General features: G+C 40.9%; 7 protein-coding genes across 8 annotated transcripts; 4 read left to right on the plus strand and 3 right to left on the minus strand.

Moving 5' to 3' along the window:
- Positions 1–133: 133 nt before the first annotated feature.
- LOC135343340 (lachesin-like) lies at positions 134–1,890 on the minus strand. The gene is made up of 9 exons (XM_064540345.1): positions 1,731–1,890; positions 1,574–1,678; positions 1,279–1,391; positions 1,094–1,200; positions 873–1,044; positions 764–804; positions 655–697; positions 494–587; positions 134–360 (listed from the first exon to the last, which is right to left on the minus strand). Exons 3-9 carry the CDS (start codon positions 1,385–1,387, stop codon positions 261–263), a joined length of 666 nt encoding a protein of 221 aa, XP_064396415.1. The 5' UTR covers positions 1,388–1,391; positions 1,574–1,678; positions 1,731–1,890; the 3' UTR covers positions 134–260.
- A 358-nt stretch (positions 1,891–2,248) lies between these two features.
- LOC135343339 (F-actin-monooxygenase mical1-like) lies at positions 2,249–4,474 on the minus strand. The gene is made up of 5 exons (XM_064540344.1): positions 3,898–4,474; positions 3,334–3,797; positions 2,974–3,225; positions 2,556–2,865; positions 2,249–2,420 (listed from the first exon to the last, which is right to left on the minus strand). The coding sequence occupies exons 1-5, from the start codon at positions 4,361–4,363 to the stop codon at positions 2,350–2,352; spliced, it is 1,563 nt and encodes a 520-aa protein (XP_064396414.1). The 5' UTR covers positions 4,364–4,474; the 3' UTR covers positions 2,249–2,349.
- Positions 4,475–4,712: 238 nt separating this feature from the next.
- Positions 4,713–7,827, minus strand: LOC135343341 (E3 ubiquitin-protein ligase TRIM45-like). Of its 2 annotated transcripts, XM_064540347.1 has the most exons (4): positions 7,688–7,806; positions 7,289–7,344; positions 5,981–6,976; positions 4,713–5,688 (listed from the first exon to the last, which is right to left on the minus strand). In XM_064540347.1, exons 3-4 carry the CDS (start codon positions 6,815–6,817, stop codon positions 4,867–4,869), a joined length of 1,659 nt encoding a protein of 552 aa, XP_064396417.1. In that variant the 5' UTR covers positions 6,818–6,976; positions 7,289–7,344; positions 7,688–7,806; the 3' UTR covers positions 4,713–4,866. The 2 variants fall into 2 exon arrangements, with proteins under 2 accessions (XP_064396417.1, XP_064396416.1); XM_064540346.1 differs by lacking the exon at positions 7,289–7,344 and having other exon boundaries at positions 7,688–7,827.
- A 126-nt stretch (positions 7,828–7,953) lies between these two features.
- On the plus strand, positions 7,954–9,714 carry LOC135343342 (uncharacterized). Its single transcript, XM_064540348.1, has 2 exons — positions 7,954–8,095; positions 8,222–9,714. The coding sequence occupies exons 1-2, from the start codon at positions 7,954–7,956 to the stop codon at positions 9,667–9,669; spliced, it is 1,590 nt and encodes a 529-aa protein (XP_064396418.1). The 3' UTR covers positions 9,670–9,714.
- Positions 9,715–9,768: 54 nt separating this feature from the next.
- Positions 9,769–13,317, plus strand: LOC135343343 (class II receptor tyrosine kinase-like). The gene is made up of 4 exons (XM_064540349.1): positions 9,769–9,999; positions 10,052–10,918; positions 10,977–11,366; positions 11,484–13,317. Exons 1-4 carry the CDS (start codon positions 9,933–9,935, stop codon positions 13,235–13,237), a joined length of 3,078 nt encoding a protein of 1,025 aa, XP_064396419.1. The 5' UTR covers positions 9,769–9,932; the 3' UTR covers positions 13,238–13,317.
- A 585-nt stretch (positions 13,318–13,902) lies between these two features.
- LOC135343344 (class II receptor tyrosine kinase-like) lies at positions 13,903–17,479 on the plus strand. The gene is made up of 4 exons (XM_064540350.1): positions 13,903–14,116; positions 14,175–15,074; positions 15,125–15,457; positions 15,627–17,479. Exons 1-4 carry the CDS (start codon positions 14,041–14,043, stop codon positions 17,375–17,377), a joined length of 3,060 nt encoding a protein of 1,019 aa, XP_064396420.1. The 5' UTR covers positions 13,903–14,040; the 3' UTR covers positions 17,378–17,479.
- A 40-nt stretch (positions 17,480–17,519) lies between these two features.
- On the plus strand, positions 17,520–21,124 carry LOC135343346 (class II receptor tyrosine kinase-like). Its single transcript, XM_064540351.1, has 4 exons — positions 17,520–17,726; positions 17,790–18,689; positions 18,739–19,110; positions 19,251–21,124. The coding sequence occupies exons 1-4, from the start codon at positions 17,642–17,644 to the stop codon at positions 21,020–21,022; spliced, it is 3,129 nt and encodes a 1,042-aa protein (XP_064396421.1). The 5' UTR covers positions 17,520–17,641; the 3' UTR covers positions 21,023–21,124.
- Positions 21,125–21,244: the final 120 nt, after the last annotated feature.

Consider the following 21,244-nt stretch of genomic DNA (forward strand, 5'->3'; position numbering starts at 1 on the left):
ACTTTGTAGATTCCAAGGAGTAGCAGTAACAGTAGATAGGGGACCATCTTGTGAGACTCTTGGCTAGCTAAGCACCAGTGATACACACCCCCTTGGCTGCACCCATGTGTGAAGTAAAAGGGGGTGGGGCTCATTAATTTCAGCCTAATTTTAGATGCATTTGTACATTGTAGGTGTACATTTTTTTTCAGTATACACAAACAAAAACTATAAAACGTTCAGCACAACACACATATTCCTATCTATTTCCATTAGAGAGTTCAGTACATTAGACTTGTTTCGATTGTCTGCAAGTCAGTGTTGCTCTCTTCCTCCTCCTGGTACTCCGCCTCCCTCTCAGATTTACGCTTCTTGTAACACCTGTCAGAGGGAAAATTATGAGCTTTGTATATAAAGTATAGTACGAATAATCCATTTCACAGCTATAGATATCTATACAGGTGGTTGGATAATTCGTCTATAGCTATATAGCTATAGCTAATTACATATTTACCATATTGTGACTGAAAAGATTGTAGTGCCTGTTAGAAAGAGGCATACAAAAGTCGTCACAGCAATAGCAATGTAGAATCCATTCTCTGTTGGTCCTGAAAAATTGAACAACCTTCAGCATAATTACGTTCGGACTTATAGAACCAGACGGAAACCACTTACTTATTACTGGTCCTCCCAAGTTGTTAGCACTGTCTACGGCACCCTGTACATGCATACAAAGATACGTACCATACAATCAAAGTAACACAATATTGTCAGCCAAGCTTACGAGAGTTACATCTGTTGGAGCGAGAGTGACTGGATCAGTTACTGCGTGGATGAGTGTTTTTTGTGTACGTATAGTAACTAAGAATGGAGCTGTATATAGTTGGTCTTACCAGTAGCTATAGTGATGGTGATGGTTTGTGTCATTATTGCATCTTGGTCCGTAAAACCATTGTCTGCAACACATGAATATTGCTCACTGTCGGCAGTTGTTGCCGAGTCAATCACTAGCACAGGATTTTGACTGATCTCTATCACTGTATTACTAGTAGTAGCTTTCCTCCACTGCAGTGAAATGTAAATTTAAAGTTCTTTAATATAGACTTTTCCTTACACTAAGTGATGGAGTAGGCCATCCTTCAACGTCGCAGGTGATTTCTACATTGTCTCCCACAACGGCAGAGATGTTACTTGATGGACTCAAACTCACTGTCGGGGCCGCTATTAAAGAGAATATTGTTATAGCTCAAGCAAGCTGTTTATACAATTAATATATTCTACACAGATTAAGCAACTTACTGTTGACCACTGTTTCGTCAGATTGCATTGTAGTGCATGGGAGGTCAGTCACTGCACTGCATCTGTACACTCCCCCATCGCTACTTTGCAGACGAATGATCTGTAACATCCTCCTGTGAATAACAGTAGGTTTTATTTTGCTATGACCTGCATAGTCGTGAATACATTATAGTATATGCAGCCCATGGTGAACAGAATGTGATTAAGTAGATGTCACTATAGTGCAGCGCAAACAACTAGCTAACAACAGCTATAACAGTATAAGTACAGTGAATGCGTTATTTAGTTAACTTACCCTGTAAATTCGTTCAATGTATCACCATTTCTTGTCCACACGTACGATGTAATGGTTGGTTCAGTATCTGACACAGTCCCTGGTACATCTAGTGTCACTGCACATCTATACAGAGCAAAAGATCTTGTCCAATAAACTGTCTTTTCATTTAACTTACTCTAAGGATAATCGTCCATCGATGTTACCAGGTATGAAAGAAGTTTCTGCTAGTGTGATGTCAATGGTTACTGTAATTCCCTCACCACCTGTTCAAAATATTAACACAGTGAATTTAGCTATCTACATGATTGTACATGGATATAATACAGGCACTAGCTTATTACTTACCACACTGTAAGTTGTTCCAGGAGATGAGCAATGTGAGGTGAGGTGTGTGTGTAGTGTAAAGAAATGTAATAGCAGAATTAGATTTAGATATTAAAAACTGTGGCAAACCAATCAGGTCTATCAAGCACAACATTACCATTACATAGAGAGCTAGATTTTCTACTTACATCTTGTGATAGAACAGATGATAGGCAGCAGAGCAAAAGAATTGTCAGTGAGAAACTACACTTCATCTTGACCATTGATTATTGTGCAGCTTCAGCCCCACCCCCAAAATATGTTCTTCTTGTCCTTTTTTCTTACCACTATGAATAACGCCAACATTAACGCGCATGCACACAGAAAAAAGTAGTTAATGATCTTTATCAACATCAAAATGAAATGGCACATAATTATAAATATAAAAATGAAATATCTTGCGTCACTGTTTCTTTAAGCAATGCTTCCTTTTAATTCTCAGTAGATAACCTTTCTTCTTCGGAATCCGAGCTGTCATGAGAGACACCAATCTCTTCAAAACCTGCACAATGAATAGGAGCACTGTCAGTACAGTTCACACAATAAGCTAGCTACATGCAGCAATAGCAACAGTTGAACTAGCTGCTACAAATATCATTGGTAGAGCTTCCTATAGCAAACTAAGATTAGCACTTACCAACTCGTCCCACCATTGGCATAGATGCAGTTGCAGGATGAGAGTCACTGTCATAGAGCTGGGTCACATCCATGCGAGGTTTGATGAGATTCAGTCCTCTGTAACGTGTCTTAGGATTGATGCTATAGTGAGCAATATCCTTCTGTAGAGTGTGGGCGAATATCTGTGGGAAAATGGTCAGAATAGACTCTCTTTCCTCCAGTAGCTTAATAGGGTCGGCCCCTTCAGAACAGAGCCCTCTGAACATCCAGGCTGCATCGAACACACCGAGAAACCCTCTATTACAGCCTGTCCCTGATGGCCAGAATGGCTGTAGTGAGGAAAATTAGTAGATAAAGTTTACACTCAAAAAAGAGGAAGAGAATTTATAATATATTAACGAGTGTACACATTTAGCTCTGCACAATCACAAATGTACCTGCAGGAGAGTGTCTCCAGCCACACAGAGAAGCAATTTCTTTCCCCTCCTCTCAACAATTCTCGAGGCATTCTCAGACTCGTGCATGGTTGTGAAGTCAAACAGAGCAACGTCTTTTTCACCTCGATGATTCCTCACAATCTCTGGGTTTTGCAGACCCGAGCAAGAGGTGGCTGCCTCGTCAGCAAAGTCTGCCAGAGCTTCGTTACAGACATTGCTTCTTTTTAGCAGCTCTTGAACATCTTTACTGTCCTGTATGGGTACAAGAAAAGGTTAACAACATTTCCCACAATTTATGAAGCAGCAATAAAAATAACAATTTAGTGTACATGTATTAATCAAAAACCAAAGCAACCTCACCTTCTTTATGACACCTTTGTTTATAAGGCTTGCTTTCTTGGCAGTCATTACAAAATAGTGAGTCTCATTTTTGAAGTAGATGATATTCTCCAGCTCAATTCCATGATCTGTTGTAAGAGTGGCGAAGGTGTCAGAACATTGCATCACTGATAGACCACCCAGTTCCTTCACGGCACTATCCTTTGCCGTATTGTTGTTCACAAAGTTAATAGTGATCCCGAGAGCGAGTTTGGGCCGGAAAACACGTGATCGAAATCCGGGTAGTGTACGTTTGTTCCCGTCAGCAGCAATAATGGCATCAAAGTCATAAGAAGAGAGAGAAGCTATTTGAGGGGTCGTAGTCACTCTCCAGCCAGCACCAGTTTCAGTCGGCTCCACAATTTCGTCAAAGGAAACTCCCCTGTGCACTTTAACTCCCAACAGAAGACTGATCTTGAGCAATATGCTCTGAAGAAACTTTGTACCTGGAAAGAAAATTAAATTGTGTATAATATTATGATCAAAATGATTATTAAAGGGCCGGGTTATAATTATAACTGCACTGAATTAAAGTTTTTAACTTACTGATGTGCTCAAGTGTCCCATAGGCAAATCTTGAGTAGAGGACTTTCGCTCCAAGGTTACGCAAGTCAGTGATGCAGAACGGCCAAAGATGGAGGCAGTTATTACGAGTGAATTCTGTCCTCTTCTCTACGAGGTCGACCTTTGCCCCGAGCATTGCTAACTCAATGGCTCCACGGAGACCCACTGGACCTGCCCCCACCACCAGCACTCTCCTACCAGCACACACACTCCCTCCCTCGTACTCCGGCAGAGATGATCGATCATCCAGCAACTGGAAGAGCGACGTTGCCTTCCAATGTTTGAGCGACTGTTTTATTGCAGGGTAGAACCCGTCTTGCTGGTTGGGGTCCACTCCTAGCTGGGTACAGATCTCATCGAATAGCTGCTGGATCTCTGGGAAGCTTATACTGTTACAGAACTTGGTGAAAAGTTGCTCCACTGAAGATGTTGGTTTGCTCATTGCCATTGCAATTTTGTAGTTCTGGTTTTTCTTTTTTGAGTTGAGTTCAATTATTATTATGATATAATAATAAGGTTTGTGTTCAATCCTCTTTTATACCCACCCGTGGCCAAACTGTTTTAAAATGTATGCTGCAATCTCGCCCGAGTACAAGGTGCAAGAATGAATTATGTTGCTAAATAAAACTCTCTTTGTCCTTATAAGGTATCATTGTGGGTGTAGATGTCACACAGGAAGCACACTTGACCTCCATAATAGGATATGATTGTCTTAAAATAGACCAAACGATGTAATGGTAAGAAATGTGTTTAGGCATCACACGAACCGCCCTCGAAATAGATGCTTAAAACAGTAGCACAGCAGACAACAAATAAATATTGTCCATATAATATGCACATCACATACAGATTTACACAAATCAGATTTACAAATTGAAATTGAAAGAGAAACATACAAATGAAATTATATTGATGAATTATGAGATTATTATGAGATATAAGACATCGATCTCAAGCTAAACAGTCTGATTTCTTATCTCTGCTCCCACAGCAAGACCAGTGATTGCATCCCGGGTGTCCAAGGTGACCGTGACCACACCCACTGTAACCCCCAGACATTCGACTCCCACATCCACACCGCACGTGCTTCTTGCCTTTAGACGAACACCACGAGCAGCAGTGAAACACACCGGAATGCTCGCTCCCTTTGGGCAGTACGTTCACAAGAAATGGACTCGATCGAATATGCTTCCCTTGTATCAAAACAGATACATTATGGTCTCCGCTACTCTTTGGTATGTAAGAGAATCGAACCACACCCTTTCCGAGATCGCTCACAGAGGGGGTGATGGGGGATCCATCACTCGCCTGTATCTTACACTCAACACTGTCTTCACCACTAACCCGCCGCTGTTTAAACCGATCATTGACCGTAACTTTGAAAGTTGTCGTTTGTCCGTGCTGTGCCTCGAATAGCCCCTCCCCCTCCGCTACTGAGTGGGCGGCTGAGGGTCCTCTGGAGTCCAGTGTACCGAACATCTTAATCCCTCTTACTTCGTTACCAGGAGAAGTGGGTCGGTATTGAATATAGTCGTCTTCCCTCGGAGTTAGAGCTTGGTCTGATCCTATGAGAGTCTCCAGTTCGACTATAACAGGTCGATTTGCTGAGAATATTGGTGTTGGGCTGTGCTCCTTCAGTGCTGTGCTTGCAATATTGGAGAGGGTGGACACCGAGTCAAACATGGTCACTAGCTCTTCTTGTTGCTGACTTAAAGTGTTCAGTTTGTGTGTCTTGATGGCCTCTAGTTCAGACAGCAGAGAGCGCTTGTGTTCCTGTGTAAGGGAAGAATACGTATTCAAATACTACATTTACATGCATAGCGTTAAATATTTGAGACAATCACTTTAGTTCCATTGGTCCAATAACGTAATTTCATGATTCTCTGAAGGCTTAGAGATAGGCTATCCAGATGATGTGTTAAAAGTACTAATAGATCATCCAAGGTTCATTGCTGTACAAGCTCTGATACTAATGTCTTAGTTAGGCGTTTTAAGTGCACTAATAAGCTGAGACTTTTAGAAGGCAAGGCTACATACAATTATGACTACATGTAGCAAGACTTACCTGTAGTGCCTTCATTCGCTCGTCTATGCTGTCACAGATCTCCGTGGCAACTACATGCGCTCGTTCCTCTACACTCCTCGTCGTAAATTCGATATTTTTCAGAGAATCGCCGACTGACACGAGAAACGGTTTGGTTCGAGTTATGAGATTACGTAATATTTCTTCTTGTTGCCTACTAACGGTGTCCAAAAGATTAAAAGTATGTCCACAATGTTTTGTAAGCGTGCATTTTTGACAAACTGGAAATGAGCAGTCTTCACAGTAGACACTCGCCGCTTCACCTCTGTGCGTTTTGCAAAATAACAACTTCGACTTTGTGGAGTTACCATTCACGACTGAGTCCAGTACTAAACTAGGAGACATATTTTCGAGTCGAACAAGTTTGTGCTGCGATGTTTTTCTCTGTCTTTGGTGAGCTTGGGAGCATAGAGTACAGAGGTTATATCTGCAAGTTTGACAGTATTTTGAAGCCAAGTCTTTAACAGCACAGAGGTCACAACTTCTAGTATCGTTTCCGGCGCCATCTTGCAAATCGAGTAGATGCTTTACATACAAGTTCTTGGGGAGTCCCTCGATCCCTCGCGAATTCAGTAGAGTCTCGTCCATACACACTGGGCAGTAAACAGAGGGGGCAGTCTCAGAGTATTGCAAGCATGATTTCTCTAAACAGTCAGCACAAAACGAATGCAGGCACGGCAATATTCTAGCATCGTTGAAGCTCTGTAAGCACAGACTGCACTGCAAGTTTCTGATGGGGCTATGAGATCTCTTTGGACTGATGTTAGGGGAGGTACCTCTGGATCTAGCTGATGATGCTGTGAGCGTCACTGTGGCCATATCGAGTGGAGTAGAGAGAGCTCAGGTGATACGGTTGCACCTGCGAAAATTGAAAGTTCTTTCGTTGCTTATTAATCACAAGTTTCAGTGTTTATTTTGAATCCTCGCAACATTAAAGTTTGGGAATCTAGTCGTTGCTTTTAGATATTCTTTTCACCCCTGCATAGTGGAAGAAACATGACACTTATTATTATCTTACTTTGTGTGGATGCCAATTCATGATTATGAGACTACATTCCATCTCTCTAATATGAGTTACTATAAGCAACACACTCGTCCTGTGATTGACGCTTAAATTACAAGTAGTGTAAGACAAACAAGCCAAGGTGGTTGATTAAGGTATTGCGTTATAATAATTATATAGACACATCAATAATGAAGTTTTAATACATGAAGGGGTATCCAAGATCAGTAAAGAAGGTAACGTTTAGTTTCAGAATTGGGTAAACTCAGGTTACAGTACATACGTACGGGCATTTGGAGCATGATAAACGAACAATGTCACTTCGGATCCAACTCAACTACACCTAGATAGAATCACCATTGATCTTAAACTGATAAAATCTTACACACCTAGCCTCGAGACCAGCCGTTCGTTATCTGAAAGAACGCCTGGTCAAGTTCCAATGTACAACTCGTCTAGCTGAGTCAGCGTTTTACAGCATCATAATGATATTCATGGGTAATACACCTTGTGCTGGCGATTATCGGTCTAAGAAATTCCTGGACCAATTAGACAAGTTGTACATTGGAACTTGACCAGGCGTTCTTTCAGATATTAAACGAATAGCTGGTCTCGAGGCTATTAATACACACTCTAGCTAGACTAGTCACTAGTCAATATACAGTAGTTAATAGTATTGCACATACCTCACAGCTACTAGTTCAGTTACTTTCTATCCACTCTGCCTCACCACAGGTAATGTCTATGGTCTCACTCAACTCAGCTCAGGAGCTTCTTCAATGTTTTGGTCCAAGGGAATTCTAGGAGAAGGCGTGTTAGATCTAGGTGTGGTTCACTCACTGCATGCTGTTATTAAATATTAAATGTGGCTGCAAAATGCCAGGAAGTAAGACAGACAATGCCAGCTAGATAGTCAGGTCTACGATTGACGCAGCTTCCAGCCCAGAGGGAAATGTTTCCACGGCTATGTAAGACAGGAGTGAAGTGTGTGGTGGCACTGCTTGTGTTCACACTGGTTGTCGTGTGGAATATCAGCTCACAGTCTATGGTAGACCATCAATGGAGGGACCAGATCTTGTCGCCATTCAATATGAGTAAGTTAGCAATCTGTTTGTACCCTCGTTAAGCAAGGACGATACATAGTCGGCCAGGGGTAGGGTCTTTACGAGCTAGTAATTGAGTTAGTTGTCATGTCGTAATTTGTATTTTTATTTCTTCAGGAGCGCTTGCAGAGGAATTTTTTCATTCTGGATCCACTCACAAAACTCATTCCGATAATCAATCACAAGTAGCGAGACCACGGCAAAAACTATCGTTAAAACTTCACTCATTGCATCAACCATCTCCACCGACACTAAGAACACATTCTCACCGACCCACTTCCTTTCTCCTTGCCCTAGGCTACACAGAACAACTCAGCGCTGCTACTCACACTATGTTCAACCTGGGGGGTCTGGCCGCTGACTGGGGGGTCAATATGGTAGAGCCTTTCGTGAAGAAGTCGTTTATATTCGGACTTCAAAATGTCTTACCTCCTGAGTTTACAATCGCGGACAAAAACACAATTGAACTGTTTCAAATCTACGACCAGGAGAAAGTTAATAAAGTTTTTCATGAGAAAATTTCACCTCAAGTAACGATGTTCGATTTCAAGCATTTTATCGAAGATGCACCTGAAGATATTACCCTGTTCCATTTCGGAACTAGAAGCAGTGATCAAACTCAGAGAATATTTGCACTTAACGCTCATGACACTAGCAAAATAGAGCAGCAATTGAGTAAGAGTAAAGACTCTGTTCTGCAATGTCACTCCATGGAACTGAACGATCTACAGCGGCTAGCTCAAGACATTGAGGGGGAAATGAATTCTGAGAGACTCAAACAAACTCTTAAAAATGATAAAAGTTTCAAAGTGAACCGTATCTTGTGCCTTGATCCCCAAAAGGTGTACAGAAGTGACAAACTCAGACAGTATTTGCCGAGTGCCACGACGATTATATTCACTAATTGGAAGGGGTGTGGTCTCCGAAAGTGTACCTATAACGATGAAGAGTTAGACACGCCACCACCATTGTGGAAAGATTCATTTCGATATGCCATTCGTACAAGAACACATGCCAATCCACGGCTGAACAATCAACATATTCTGCATCATGCAAGTGTGGAAAATTACGCTAAACGCTATTTGAAACACCTTGGTTACACAGAATCGTTTGTATCTGTTCACGTGCGAATTGAGAGACTTTTGAAACTTTCTATTGAAAAGAACAATCCAAATTTTGTTCAGCGATGTCTGAAAGAGCTTCTAGTAATAGCTCACAATTTAACGTACAGTGGAAACAAGAATACAAAGACTCTATTACTGACTGATGTTGGATCTAAATATGGTACCAGTACTTGTAGGAGAGGAAAAAAGTGCAATACATCTCGTACAAGTTTAATTATGAGTCAGCTGCAAGAGCTAGGATTGCAACACAACTGGTACGACCCGAGTGTATTGAACAGTACTGAGAACAGTGGATATGTGTCCCTTGTAGAGATGCACATGTTAGCTTTAGGTGAGCAGCTGTTGTTAGTTGGTTTTGGTGGATTCCAAGCTATTGCAAAGAGCTTGTTTTTATCTTATGGTCATTCAAACAATGATGTCAATCATATCTGTCATTCATGAGCCTTGCTATATAAAAAAAATTTCAACGTAATTTTATCATTACAATAGTTTAATGATCGTTAATGGAACATGCTGCATTTGAGGATAGCACCGTATGATAGCCTAGTGCGCTGACACACATGACAGAGAAGGCAATGGAGTGCATGTGCTGACAGTTGATAAACAATGTGTTATCATATCCACCAGATGTCATTGTTCCCCGACCCATAACTTGTTATTTGAGATGATAAGTCGTCTCTTGCATGCTGTCAGCCTGAACAATCATGATTCTATTTCTAACTGCTCTGCTCATCAGTGGCTATTGTGATGCTCTCACTTGTAATCAAACAGGTAAGTTTAGGCAGACATTTGAAGATTTATTTACTTCATTTTACTGTTTTAGTGAACCCTATGACGTATCGACGTCTGTGGTCTGATAATGTGAATGATTACAATGGTGTTCCCATCACCTATCCACTAAACTGTATGCGGCAAAATCTTCAGGAAATCTCCATCCTCTGTGACTATGATGTGGTACTGGGTGACGGAGCAATCATTGCATCTCCTCCTGATCTCAATAGTTCAAGTTATTTTGAGCATTTCATTGGGATGAGCAACTCAAGGAATTCGTATATTGACTTTGACCTCACTACAGCAACGGCTGGGATTACTGCTATAGAGCTCAGTTTCTTGAACAGTCCTGCCAACAGAATCAGTTTGCCAGACATTACAATATCAGTAGTTCAATTTGGAACTGTATCGTTTATTGCAAGCTGGATATTTGATAATGAACATCTTGATCAGACGGACAACCAAATCAGAACTATTAGTATTCAGCCATTCAGACCACTTAGTGCTGTGAACCTCAGAATTAGGTTTCAGTTTACAGAATTTCATGATTTTAATTGGATCTTTCTAAGTGAAGTACGCTTTTGTACAGACCTTCAACCAAACTTACAACCAGAAGTAACATTTCAAATGCCACCATCAAACAATATCCAGCCAGATGCAGAGGACCTGAGAAGGGGATCAACAGAGTTAGTGTGCACTGTTTCCAGTGAAGGTTCATACACATGGCAGTGGAAGAGAGATAACAATATGATAGAAAATAAAGGGGACTACAGAATAACCATTGGAGATGGAAGCAGAACAACTGAGTTGACAATCAACAAACTAGGCTTTAGTGATGCTGCTGAATATGAATGTACGGGAATGACAAGACGAGATGCAAATGTTATGAACTCAATAATGTATGTATTGGAGTTTCCAGGTACTTAAATATCATACTTACACTACATTTTTTTAGTGATGTTCATTCCATTTTATAGAGCATGCCATTACAACACCTTATGTCAGTGGACATCTACTGACTGGAGAGGTTACTCTAACCTGTGAGCTCCATGGTTACCAGTTATCACTCTCTCCTCCGGTGTGGCTAAACACAAATGGCAGTGAAACAAATGGCTCTACCAAATACACTGTGTCCATGTGTGAAGGAAACAACACAATAATTCTACAGAATGGCACTATTCTTCCTAGTATTATTCTGAGCATCACAATTCACAACCTTTCATCAGCTGATGGAGGTGCCTACACGTGTCATGGTGGTGTCAGAGGAGAGAGTGTCACTCAACTCACAATAGTAGAAGGGACCTTGTCTCCAAGTACGAGTACCATGTTATCCCAAACATGCATTCCTACACCTGGTTCTAGAGAAAGTGAGTAAACAGTGACTGAGTTTATGCTTTCAATATATGCCTTGTGTATTGTATTGGTGTACTGTTGACCTATAATGAAATGCATCAGCCATTTATCATTCTACATTCCTTATACAGCCATAACCACCCCTCTATTGTCTGTCAACAATACTACCACTCAAGTTCCGGTGGATACTATTACTAATACAATCATCATAGCAGCTGCAGTAATCATCGTTATTATAGTACTCACAGCAGTGGGTATTCTCGCAACAACTTTGTTGCTTGTTAAAATGTATCGGAGCAAGACTCTAACCAGCTCAATACAAAACGAGAACAATTACATAGAAATTGAGCTCAAGTCTGATTTGACGGAAAACGATGCCGGGAATTGCAATTGGCACCCTATGGCACGAGACAGTTTGAATCCTCCAATACCTCCCCAGTATTTTGACGAAACTGATTTTCAGCAGTTAGAATTCGAGCATGAAGAGTTAGACTATGAAGATGGAGAGTTGTACAGACAGAGGAGAACAACAAATTCAACTGAGCCTAAATTAACGAAATTAATTGCAGTTGATTTTGAGGATGCACTTGATTCCAATCCAATATATGATACTACATCTGTTTTAGGTGGTGGTTTCATAGAGGAAAATCCACTGTATGATGATCGAGAAACCTGTGGGGCAGAGGGCATACTCGGTGAAGAAAAATCATTGCTTGAACCAAATCCGATGTATGAGTCCGCACAGAATCTCGCTAGGTTTATGGAGGAGAATCCATTGTACGATAGGCGGAGCTGCAGTATCGACAGCGAACTCAGTGGAGAAGAACCCATTTACAATGAGGCTCTTAATCCAGCTATGTTTTCATGCAAAAGAGATCAATTTTATCATGAAGAATTAAATCCAATGCAAGATGGTAGTAATGCTGATTTGCTGCCATTTGAACCAGTGTACGACATACCTTCGCTGGTGGTGGCATCCGCAAAGCTCTTGCTAATTGAAACTGGAAACATTTGTGAAGAGAGGGTTCTTGGAATCGGGCAGTTTGGAGAAGTAGTGTTAGCGGAAACTGTGGGTTTGAGCGAGAAAGACCTGAAGCTTGGTTGCAGCACTGACAAGAATGCACGGATCCTAGTGGCAGTGAAGAAGTTGAAAAATCAGGCCGACAACTCCATGAAGGAATCGTTTGAGAAAGAGATCAAGTTCATGTCCGGGCTCTCCGATGAGAACATTGTTAGACTGTTGGCTGTGTGTGATAAGGAGCCTAAGTTCATTGTGATTGAGTACATGGAAAACGGAGATCTTTATCAGTTCTTGAATCAACATCAACTGGACACTTCATCTGCCGAATTGCTGGAAAACAGATTAACAGTTTCGAATCTCCTGTACATCAGTGTTCAGATAGCCAGTGGAATGCGATATCTTGCTTCTCTTAAATACGTGCACAGAGATTTGGCCTCTAGAAACTGCCTTGTAGGCAAGAATTTGACAGTGAAAATTTCTGATTTTGGCATGAGTCGCAATCTGTACGAATCAGTTTACTATCGATTGCGAGGACGAGCCGTACTTCCTATTCGCTGGATGGCTATGGAAGGCTTTTATGGGAGATTCTCTGAGAAGACAGACGTCTGGTCATTTGGTATCACACTGTGGGAGATATTCACTCTGGGAAGATTCCTCCCTTACGAGGAACTAGATGATCAGCAAGTTGTTGATGAAGCAATTAGAAACAAACAACGTAAACTACTATCGAAGCCCGAGGCATGCCCCGAGGATGTCTACCAACGTGTGATGCTTAAATGCTGGGAGTACAAACTAGAAGATAGAGCTGATTTCGTAGAGCTCCACAACTGTTTAGAAGAGATTCACAAGCACTTAGAAATATAATGCAGACAGCTATTTTTTAGAGGAAAGGATTTTATTACTGGCTTATAATAATTATTGTAATGATCATTAATGAAATGAAAGCACCGCAGGTGCTGATGCCTCGGTGGAGATGCCAAAGCTACATAACATAAAGCTACTAATAGCTTTTATACTGCTGATGAACATTTTTGCAAAAATTTAGCATGCAAAGCTCACGGAGTGGGTAATGATCAACCATGATTATTGTTAAAAACGTCGATTGATGCCAAAAGTTCAAGTCTAAAATTAATATACCATCAGCAGAGCCTTGCAGCTCTCTTCCTCACTAGCACTTTTGCAGCTACCAATAGCTAGCATTCTAGTGCAGAGCTAACTACTAAGTAGAGTAGTAACACTCGGTAACAAGTTTGGCTACGTGCTCTTCTGAAAAGGCTGCAATGGCATTCCAAGTAAGCAAAACTAGGCATAACTCGAGAAGGTAGCATTATTTTGAAAATCCACGAAGTCAAATCCAAGTAAACATGACTAGAAGCCTATAGAAACTCTTACTTGCACTTGATTCAGCAGCTGTAAGCAGTCTACACATGACAGACAGACAGACTCACACACAACACACACACACTAGATCTACCTCGCTTGCGCATGTGCACTGAGGCATAAAAAGACTTAGACTATATTATAACTCCGGAGTTTACTGCCGATGGAAACTATTGTCAGTTTCTACACCATATCAACTCAGGTCAAATGTTATTGCTTCAGCCAGTTTACATAGTCTGAGATGATCTCTTGTCTGCAGAAATTATAGCTAGATCTACTACACAATCATGATTTCACTGCATCTATTTCTAACTGCTCTGCTCATCAGTGGCTATTGTGATGCTCTCACTTGTAATCAAAAAGGTGAGCTTAAGCAGACATTTGAAGACTTACTTTCATGTTGTATATTTCAACTGATTAGTCCTTCCTACACTGTATCGAGGTCTGTGGTTAGATGGTGATCCAATTACATACAACGATGTTCTGATCACTTATCCATCAAATTGTACACTGCCAAACATTCTTGAAAGATCCACTGTCTGTAATTACAGTGTTGTACTGGGTGACGGAGCAATCATCCCATCTCCTCCTGATCTCAATAGTTCAAGTTATATCAGACATTTCATTGCTTGGAACAGAGACTCATTGAATAGTTTTCTTGACTTTGACCTCACTACAGCAACAGCTGCGATTACTGCTATAGAGCTCAGTTTCTTAAACAGTCCAGTCAACGGAATCAGTTTGCCAGAACCTAGACTATCTGTAGTTGAATATAAACGAGGCCTTAGTGTTCGAAACGAAACAAGTATTTCAACCTGGATATTTGATAATCAAGATCTGGCTCAGACAGACAACCAAATCAGAACTATTAGCATTCAGCCATTCCCACTATTTAGTGCTGCGAACCTCAGAATTAGGTTTATATTCACAGTGTTTCATGATTTTGATTGGGTCTTTCTGAGTAAAATACGATTTTGCACACAGCCTCTACCACCTCTTCAGCAACTTAAGACTATAATCCTTCAAACACCATCATCGATTGTTATTCAGCCAAGTGCAGACGACCTGAGAAGAGGATCAACAGAGTTAGTGTGTACTATTTCCAGTGAAGGATCATACGTATGGCAGTGGAGGAGAGACAACGCTACCATAATGATGGAGAATAACGGGGACTACAGAATCACCATTGGAGACGGAAGTAGAATAACTAAGTTGACGATTAACAATCTGGACTTTAGTGATGCTGATAATTATGAATGCATAACAACAACACACGATGTGGATTTAATGAACTCAACAGTGTATTTAGTGGAGTTCCCAGGTACGTAAATATAGCTGTGTTATACTGTTTAATTCTTCCATACTATATAGAGCATGTCATTACTACACCTGATGTCAGTGGATATCTACAGACTAGAGAGGTTACCCTGACCTGTGAGCTCCATGGTTACCAGTTATCACTCTCTCCTCCTGTATGGCTAAACACAAATGGCAGTGAAACAAATGACTCTACCAAATATACTGTGTCTGTGTGTGAAGGAAACAGCACCATAATTCTACAGAATAGCACTGTTTTCTCCAGTATCATTTTCAACATCACAATTCACAACCTTTCATTAGCTGATGGAGGTACCTACTCGTGTCGTGGTGTCAGAGGAGAGAGTGTCACTCAACTCACAATATTAGAAGGGACCTCGCCTCCAAGTACGAGTACTTTGTTATCCCAAACATGCATTCCTACAACTGGTTGCATGAAAAAACAGTGACTGAGTTTATGTTTCAATATGAGTGTGTCTATAGAACATTGTGTATTGTTGTTTCGTTCCTATAATGAAATGCATCAGCCATTTATCATTCTACATTCCTTATACAGCCATAACCACCACTCCATTGTCTGTCAACAATACTACCACTCAAGTTCCGGATATTACTAGTACCGTCACCATAGCAGCTGCAGTGATCATTGTTATTATAGTACTCACAGCAGTGGGGGTTCTCACAACAACTTTGTTGCTTGTTAAAATCTATCGCAGCAAGACTCTAACCAGCTCAATACAAAACAAGAACAATTACATAGAAATTGAGCTCAAGTCTGATTTGACTGATCTTTCTGCAGGGAATCGCAATTGGCACCCTATGGTACAAAATAATTTGATTCCTCCAATACCTCCCCAGTATTTTGACGAGACCGATTTTCAGCAGTTAGGATTCGAGCATGAAGAGTTAGACTGTGAAGATGGAGAGTTGTACAGACAGTCAAGAAGAAGATCAACTGAGCCAACATTGACGAAATTAATTGCAGTGGATTTTGAGGATGCACTTGATTCCAATCCAATTTATGATACTACATCTAGAGGTTTCATGGAGGAAAATCCACTGTATGAGGATCGAGAAACCTGTGGGGTAGAGGGCATACTCAGTGGAGAAAAATCATTGCTTGAACCAAATCCGATATACATGTCTGCACAAAATCTTGCCAGGTTTATGGAGGAGAATCCATTGTACGATAGGCAGAGCTGCAGTACTGACAGCGAACTAAATGGAGAACCCATTTACAATGAGGCTCTTAATCCAGCTATGTTGTCATGCAAAGGAGATCAATTTTATCATGAAGAACTAAATCCAATGAAGTTCAAACAAAATCAGCAAGATGGCGGTGATGCTGATTTGCTTCCATTTGAACCAGTGTATGACATACCTTCGCTGGTGGTGGCATCCGCAAAGCTCTTACTAATTGAAACTGAAAACATTTGTGAAGAGAGGGTTCTCGGAATCGGGCAGTTTGGAGAAGTTGTTTTAGCGGAAACTGTGGGCTTGAGTGAGAAAGACCTGAAGCTTGGTAGCAGCACTGACAAGAATGCACGGATCCTAGTGGCAGTGAAAAAGCTGAAAGATCAGGCTGATAGCTCCATGAAGGAATCGTTTGAGAAAGAGATCAAGTTCATGTCCGGGCTCTCCGATGATAACATTGTTAGACTGTTGGCTGTGTGTGATAAGGAGCCAAAGTTCATTGTGATTGAGTACATGGAAAACAGAGATCTTTATCAGTTCTTGAATCAACATCAACTGGACACTTCATCTGCCGAATTGCTGGAAAACAGATTAACAGTTTCGAATCTCCTGTACATTAGTGTTCAGATAGCCAGTGGAATGCGATATCTTGCTTCTCTTAAATACGTGCACAGAGATTTGGCCTCTAGAAACTGCCTTGTGGGCAAGAATTTGACAGTGAAAATTTCTGATTTTGGCATGAGTCGTAATCTGTACGAGTCAGTTTACTATCGATTGCGAGGGCGAGCCGTACTTCCTATTCGTTGGATGGCTATGGAAGGCTTTTATGGGAGATTCTCTGAGAAGACAGACGTCTGGTCATTTGGTATCACACTGTGGGAGATATTCACTCTGGGAAGATTCCTCCCTTACGAGGAACTGGACGATCAGCAAGTTATTGATGAAGCAATTAAAAACAAGCAACGTAAACTACTACCAAAGCCCGAGGCATGCCCTGAGGATGTTTACCAACGTGTGATGCTTAAATGCTGGGAGTACAAACTGGAAGATAGAGCTGATTTCGCAGAGCTCAACAACTGTCTAGAAAAGATTCACAAGCACTTAGAAATATAATGCAGGCAGCTTTTTTTTAGAATATGACTGGCATGGCTTATTAACAATAATAATTATTGTAATGATCATTAATGAAAAAAGACTTAGACTGAGTTTACTGTCGCTATTGTCAGTTTCTATATTACACCATAAATTGATCATGAAGAGTTCAATCTATGATTACACCGACAACTCTGGTCAAATGTTATTAGTCAAGAATACTGCCAGTTTACATAGTCTGAGATGATCTCTTGTCTGCAAAAATTAGCTACACAATCATGAATCATGATTGACATGATTTCCCTGCATCTATTTCTAACTGCTCTGCTCACCAGTGGCTATTGTGATGCTCTCACTTGTAATCAAACAGGTGAGCTTATAATTATAGGCAGACATTTGAAATTTTATTTTCATATTGTATTCCACCAATTAGTCCTTCCTACACTGTATCGAGGTCTGTGGTTTGATGGTGATCTAATTACATACAACGATGTTCTGATCACCTATCCATCAAATTGTACGCAGCCAAACATTCTTAATAGATTCAGTGACTGTGATTACAGTGTTGTACTGGGTGACGGAGCAATCATCCCATCTCCTCCTGATCTCAATAGCGCAAGTTATTTCACACATTTCATTGCTTGGAACAGAGACTCATTGAAAAGTTTTATTGACTTTGACCTCACTACAGCAACGGCTGGGATTACTGCTATAGAACTCAGTTTCTTGAACAGTCCTGCCAGTGGAATCAGTTTGCCAGAACCTAGACTATCTGTAGTTGAATATGCCCAAAGCCTGAGAGATCGAAGTGAAACAAATATTACAACCTGGATACTTAACAATCAAGATCTGGCTCAGACAGACAACCAAATCAGAACTATTAGCATTCGGCCACTCACACCACTTAGTGCTGCGAACCTCAGAATTAGGTTCCAATTCATAGTGTTTCATGATTTTGATTGGATTTTTCTGAGTGAAATACGATTTTGCACACAGCCTCAACCTCCTTTACTTAATAACTCTGTTATCCTTCAAACACCATCATCAATTGTTGTTCAGCCAAGTGCAGACGGCCTGAGAAAAGGATCAACAGAGTTAGTGTGCACTATTCCGGGTGAAGGATCATATGTATGGCAGTGGAAGAGAGACAATAGTATCATGATTCTAGAAAATAATGGGGATTACAGAATCACCATTGAAGACGGAAGCAGAACAACTAAGTTGATTATTAACAATCTGGACTTTAGTGATGCTGCTAATTATGAATGCATAGCAACAACAACACACGATGTGGATTTAATGAACTCAACAGTGTATTTAGTGGAATTTCCAGGTACCTAAATATTGTCTTAGAATTATTTGTTATAGTACTTCTATTCTAGAGCGTGTAATTACTGCACCTGATGTCAGTGGATATCTACAGTCTGGAGAGGTTACCCTGACCTGTGAGCTCCATGGTTACCAGTCATCACTCTCTCTTCCTGTGTGGCTAAACACAAATGGTAGTGAAACAAATGACTCTGCCAAATACACTGTGTCCGCGTGTGAAGGAAACAACACCATAATTCTACAGAATGGCACTGTCGTCCCTAGTATCATTTTCAACATATCAATTCACAACCTTTCATCAGCTGATGGAGGGAACTACACGTGTCGTGGTGTCAGAGGAGAGAGTGTCACTCAACTCACAATAGTAGAAGGGACTGATCCAAATAAAATATTACCCCAAACATGCACCTCTACGTCTATAGAGGGTGAGTAAACTGTGATTGAGTTTACTTTCATTTTGCACCTAAGCCTATATACCTATTATCAGTAAACAATTATAACTTGTTGATTGCCATTTGGTTTCAATACTTGTAATTGACAGTTGTAAACATGATCGTTTTTACAGTAAATATCACCCCCACTCTACCCCCTGGTAACGAAACTACCACTCGTGTCCCTGTAACGGACGACACCATTGTCATCATAGCAGCTGCAGTCGTGACTGTTTTTATAATACTCACAGCAGTTGGTATTCTTGCAACAGCTTTGGTGTTTATTAAAATGTATCGCAGTAAGACTCTAGCCATTTCGACATACAATGAGAACAATTACATAGAAGTTGAACTCACGCCTAATTTAACAAAAAATGTAACCGACATTCAGAACTCCCCTATGGCACGAGACAGCGTTATCCCTACAATACCTTCCCAGGATTTGGCTGAGACAGATTTTCAACAAATGGGATTTGATCGTGAAGAGCTAGAGTACGAAAATGGAGAGTTGTACAGACAGCCGGGAAGAATGCAACTAAAGAGGAGATCAACAAATTCAACTGAGCCAAAATTGACGAAAGTCATTACAGTTGATTTTGAGGAAGCGCTTGATTCCAATCCAATATATGATACTGCATCTATTTTAGGTGATGGTTTTATGGAGGAAAATCCACTGTATGATAATCAAGAAACCTGTGGGGCAGAGGGCATACTCAGTGGAGAAAAATCATTGCTTGAACCAAATCCGATGCACGAGTCTGCACAGAGTCTTATGAAGGAGAATCCATTGTACGGTAGGCGGAGCTGCAGTACTGACAGCGAACTCAGTGGAGAATCAATTTACAATGAGGCTTTTAATCCAGCTATGTTGTCATGCAAAGGAGATCAATTTTACTATGAAGAAATAAATCCAAGTAACTTTGAACCAAGTCAGCTAGATGGCGGTGACACGAATTTGCTTCCATTTGAACCAGTGTACGACATACCTTCGCTGGTGGTGGCATCCGCAAAGCCCTTGCTAATTGAAACTGAAAACATTTGTGAAGAGAGGGTTCTTGGAATCGGGCAGTTTGGGGAAGTTATTTTAGCGGAAACTGTGGGTTTGAGTGAGAAAGACCTGAAGCTTGGTAGCAGCACTGACAAGAATGCACGGATCCTAGTGGCAGTGAAGAAGCTGAAAGATCAGGCCGACAACTCCATGAAGGAATCATTTGAGAAAGAGATCAAGTTCATGTCCGGGCTCTCCGATGAGAACATTGTTCGTTTGTTGGCTGTGTGTGATAAGGAGCCAAAGTTCATTGTGATTGAGTACATGGGAAACGGAGATCTTTATCAGTTCTTAAAACGACACCAGCTGGATACTGCCGAATTGCTGGAAAACATATTGACAGTTTCGAATCTCCTGTACATTAGTGTTCAGATAGCCAGTGGAATGCGATATCTTGCTTCTCTTAAATACGTGCACAGAGATTTGGCCTCTAGAAACTGCCTTGTGGGCAACAATTTGACAGTGAAAATTTCTGATTTTGGTATGAGTCGTAATCTCTACGAGTCAGTTTACTATCGATTACAAGGGCGAGCCATACTTCCAATTCGTTGGATGGCAATGGAAAGTTTCTATGGGAGATTCTCTGAGAAGACAGACGTCTGGTCATTTGGTATCACACTGTGGGAGATATTCACTCTGGGAAGATTCCTCCCTTACGAGGAACTGGACGATCAGCAAGTTGTTGATGAAGCAATTAGAAACAAGCAACGTAAACTACTACCAATGCCCGAGGCATGCCCTGAGGATGTCTACCAACGTGTGATGCTGAGATGCTGGGAGTACAAACTGGAAGATAGAGCTGATTTCGCAGAGCTCAACAACTGTCTAGAAGAGATTCACAAGCACTTCGAAATATAATACAGACAGCTTTTTTTTTAGAATAAATTATGACTGATTGATTTTATTGTAATGATCATTAGTGAAAAAAGTCTTAGACTGAGTTTACTGTCGCAATGGAAACTATTGTACACCATGTCAACTATGGTCAAATTTTATTGCTTCAAGAAAACTGCCAGTTTCATACATAGTTTGAGATGATCTCTTGTCTGCAAAAATTAGCTACACAATCATGATTTCACT

The sequence above is a fragment of the Halichondria panicea genome, chromosome 10 (assembly GCF_963675165.1).
Source record: "Halichondria panicea chromosome 10, odHalPani1.1, whole genome shotgun sequence".
Taxonomy (NCBI): domain Eukaryota; kingdom Metazoa; phylum Porifera; class Demospongiae; order Suberitida; family Halichondriidae; genus Halichondria; species Halichondria panicea.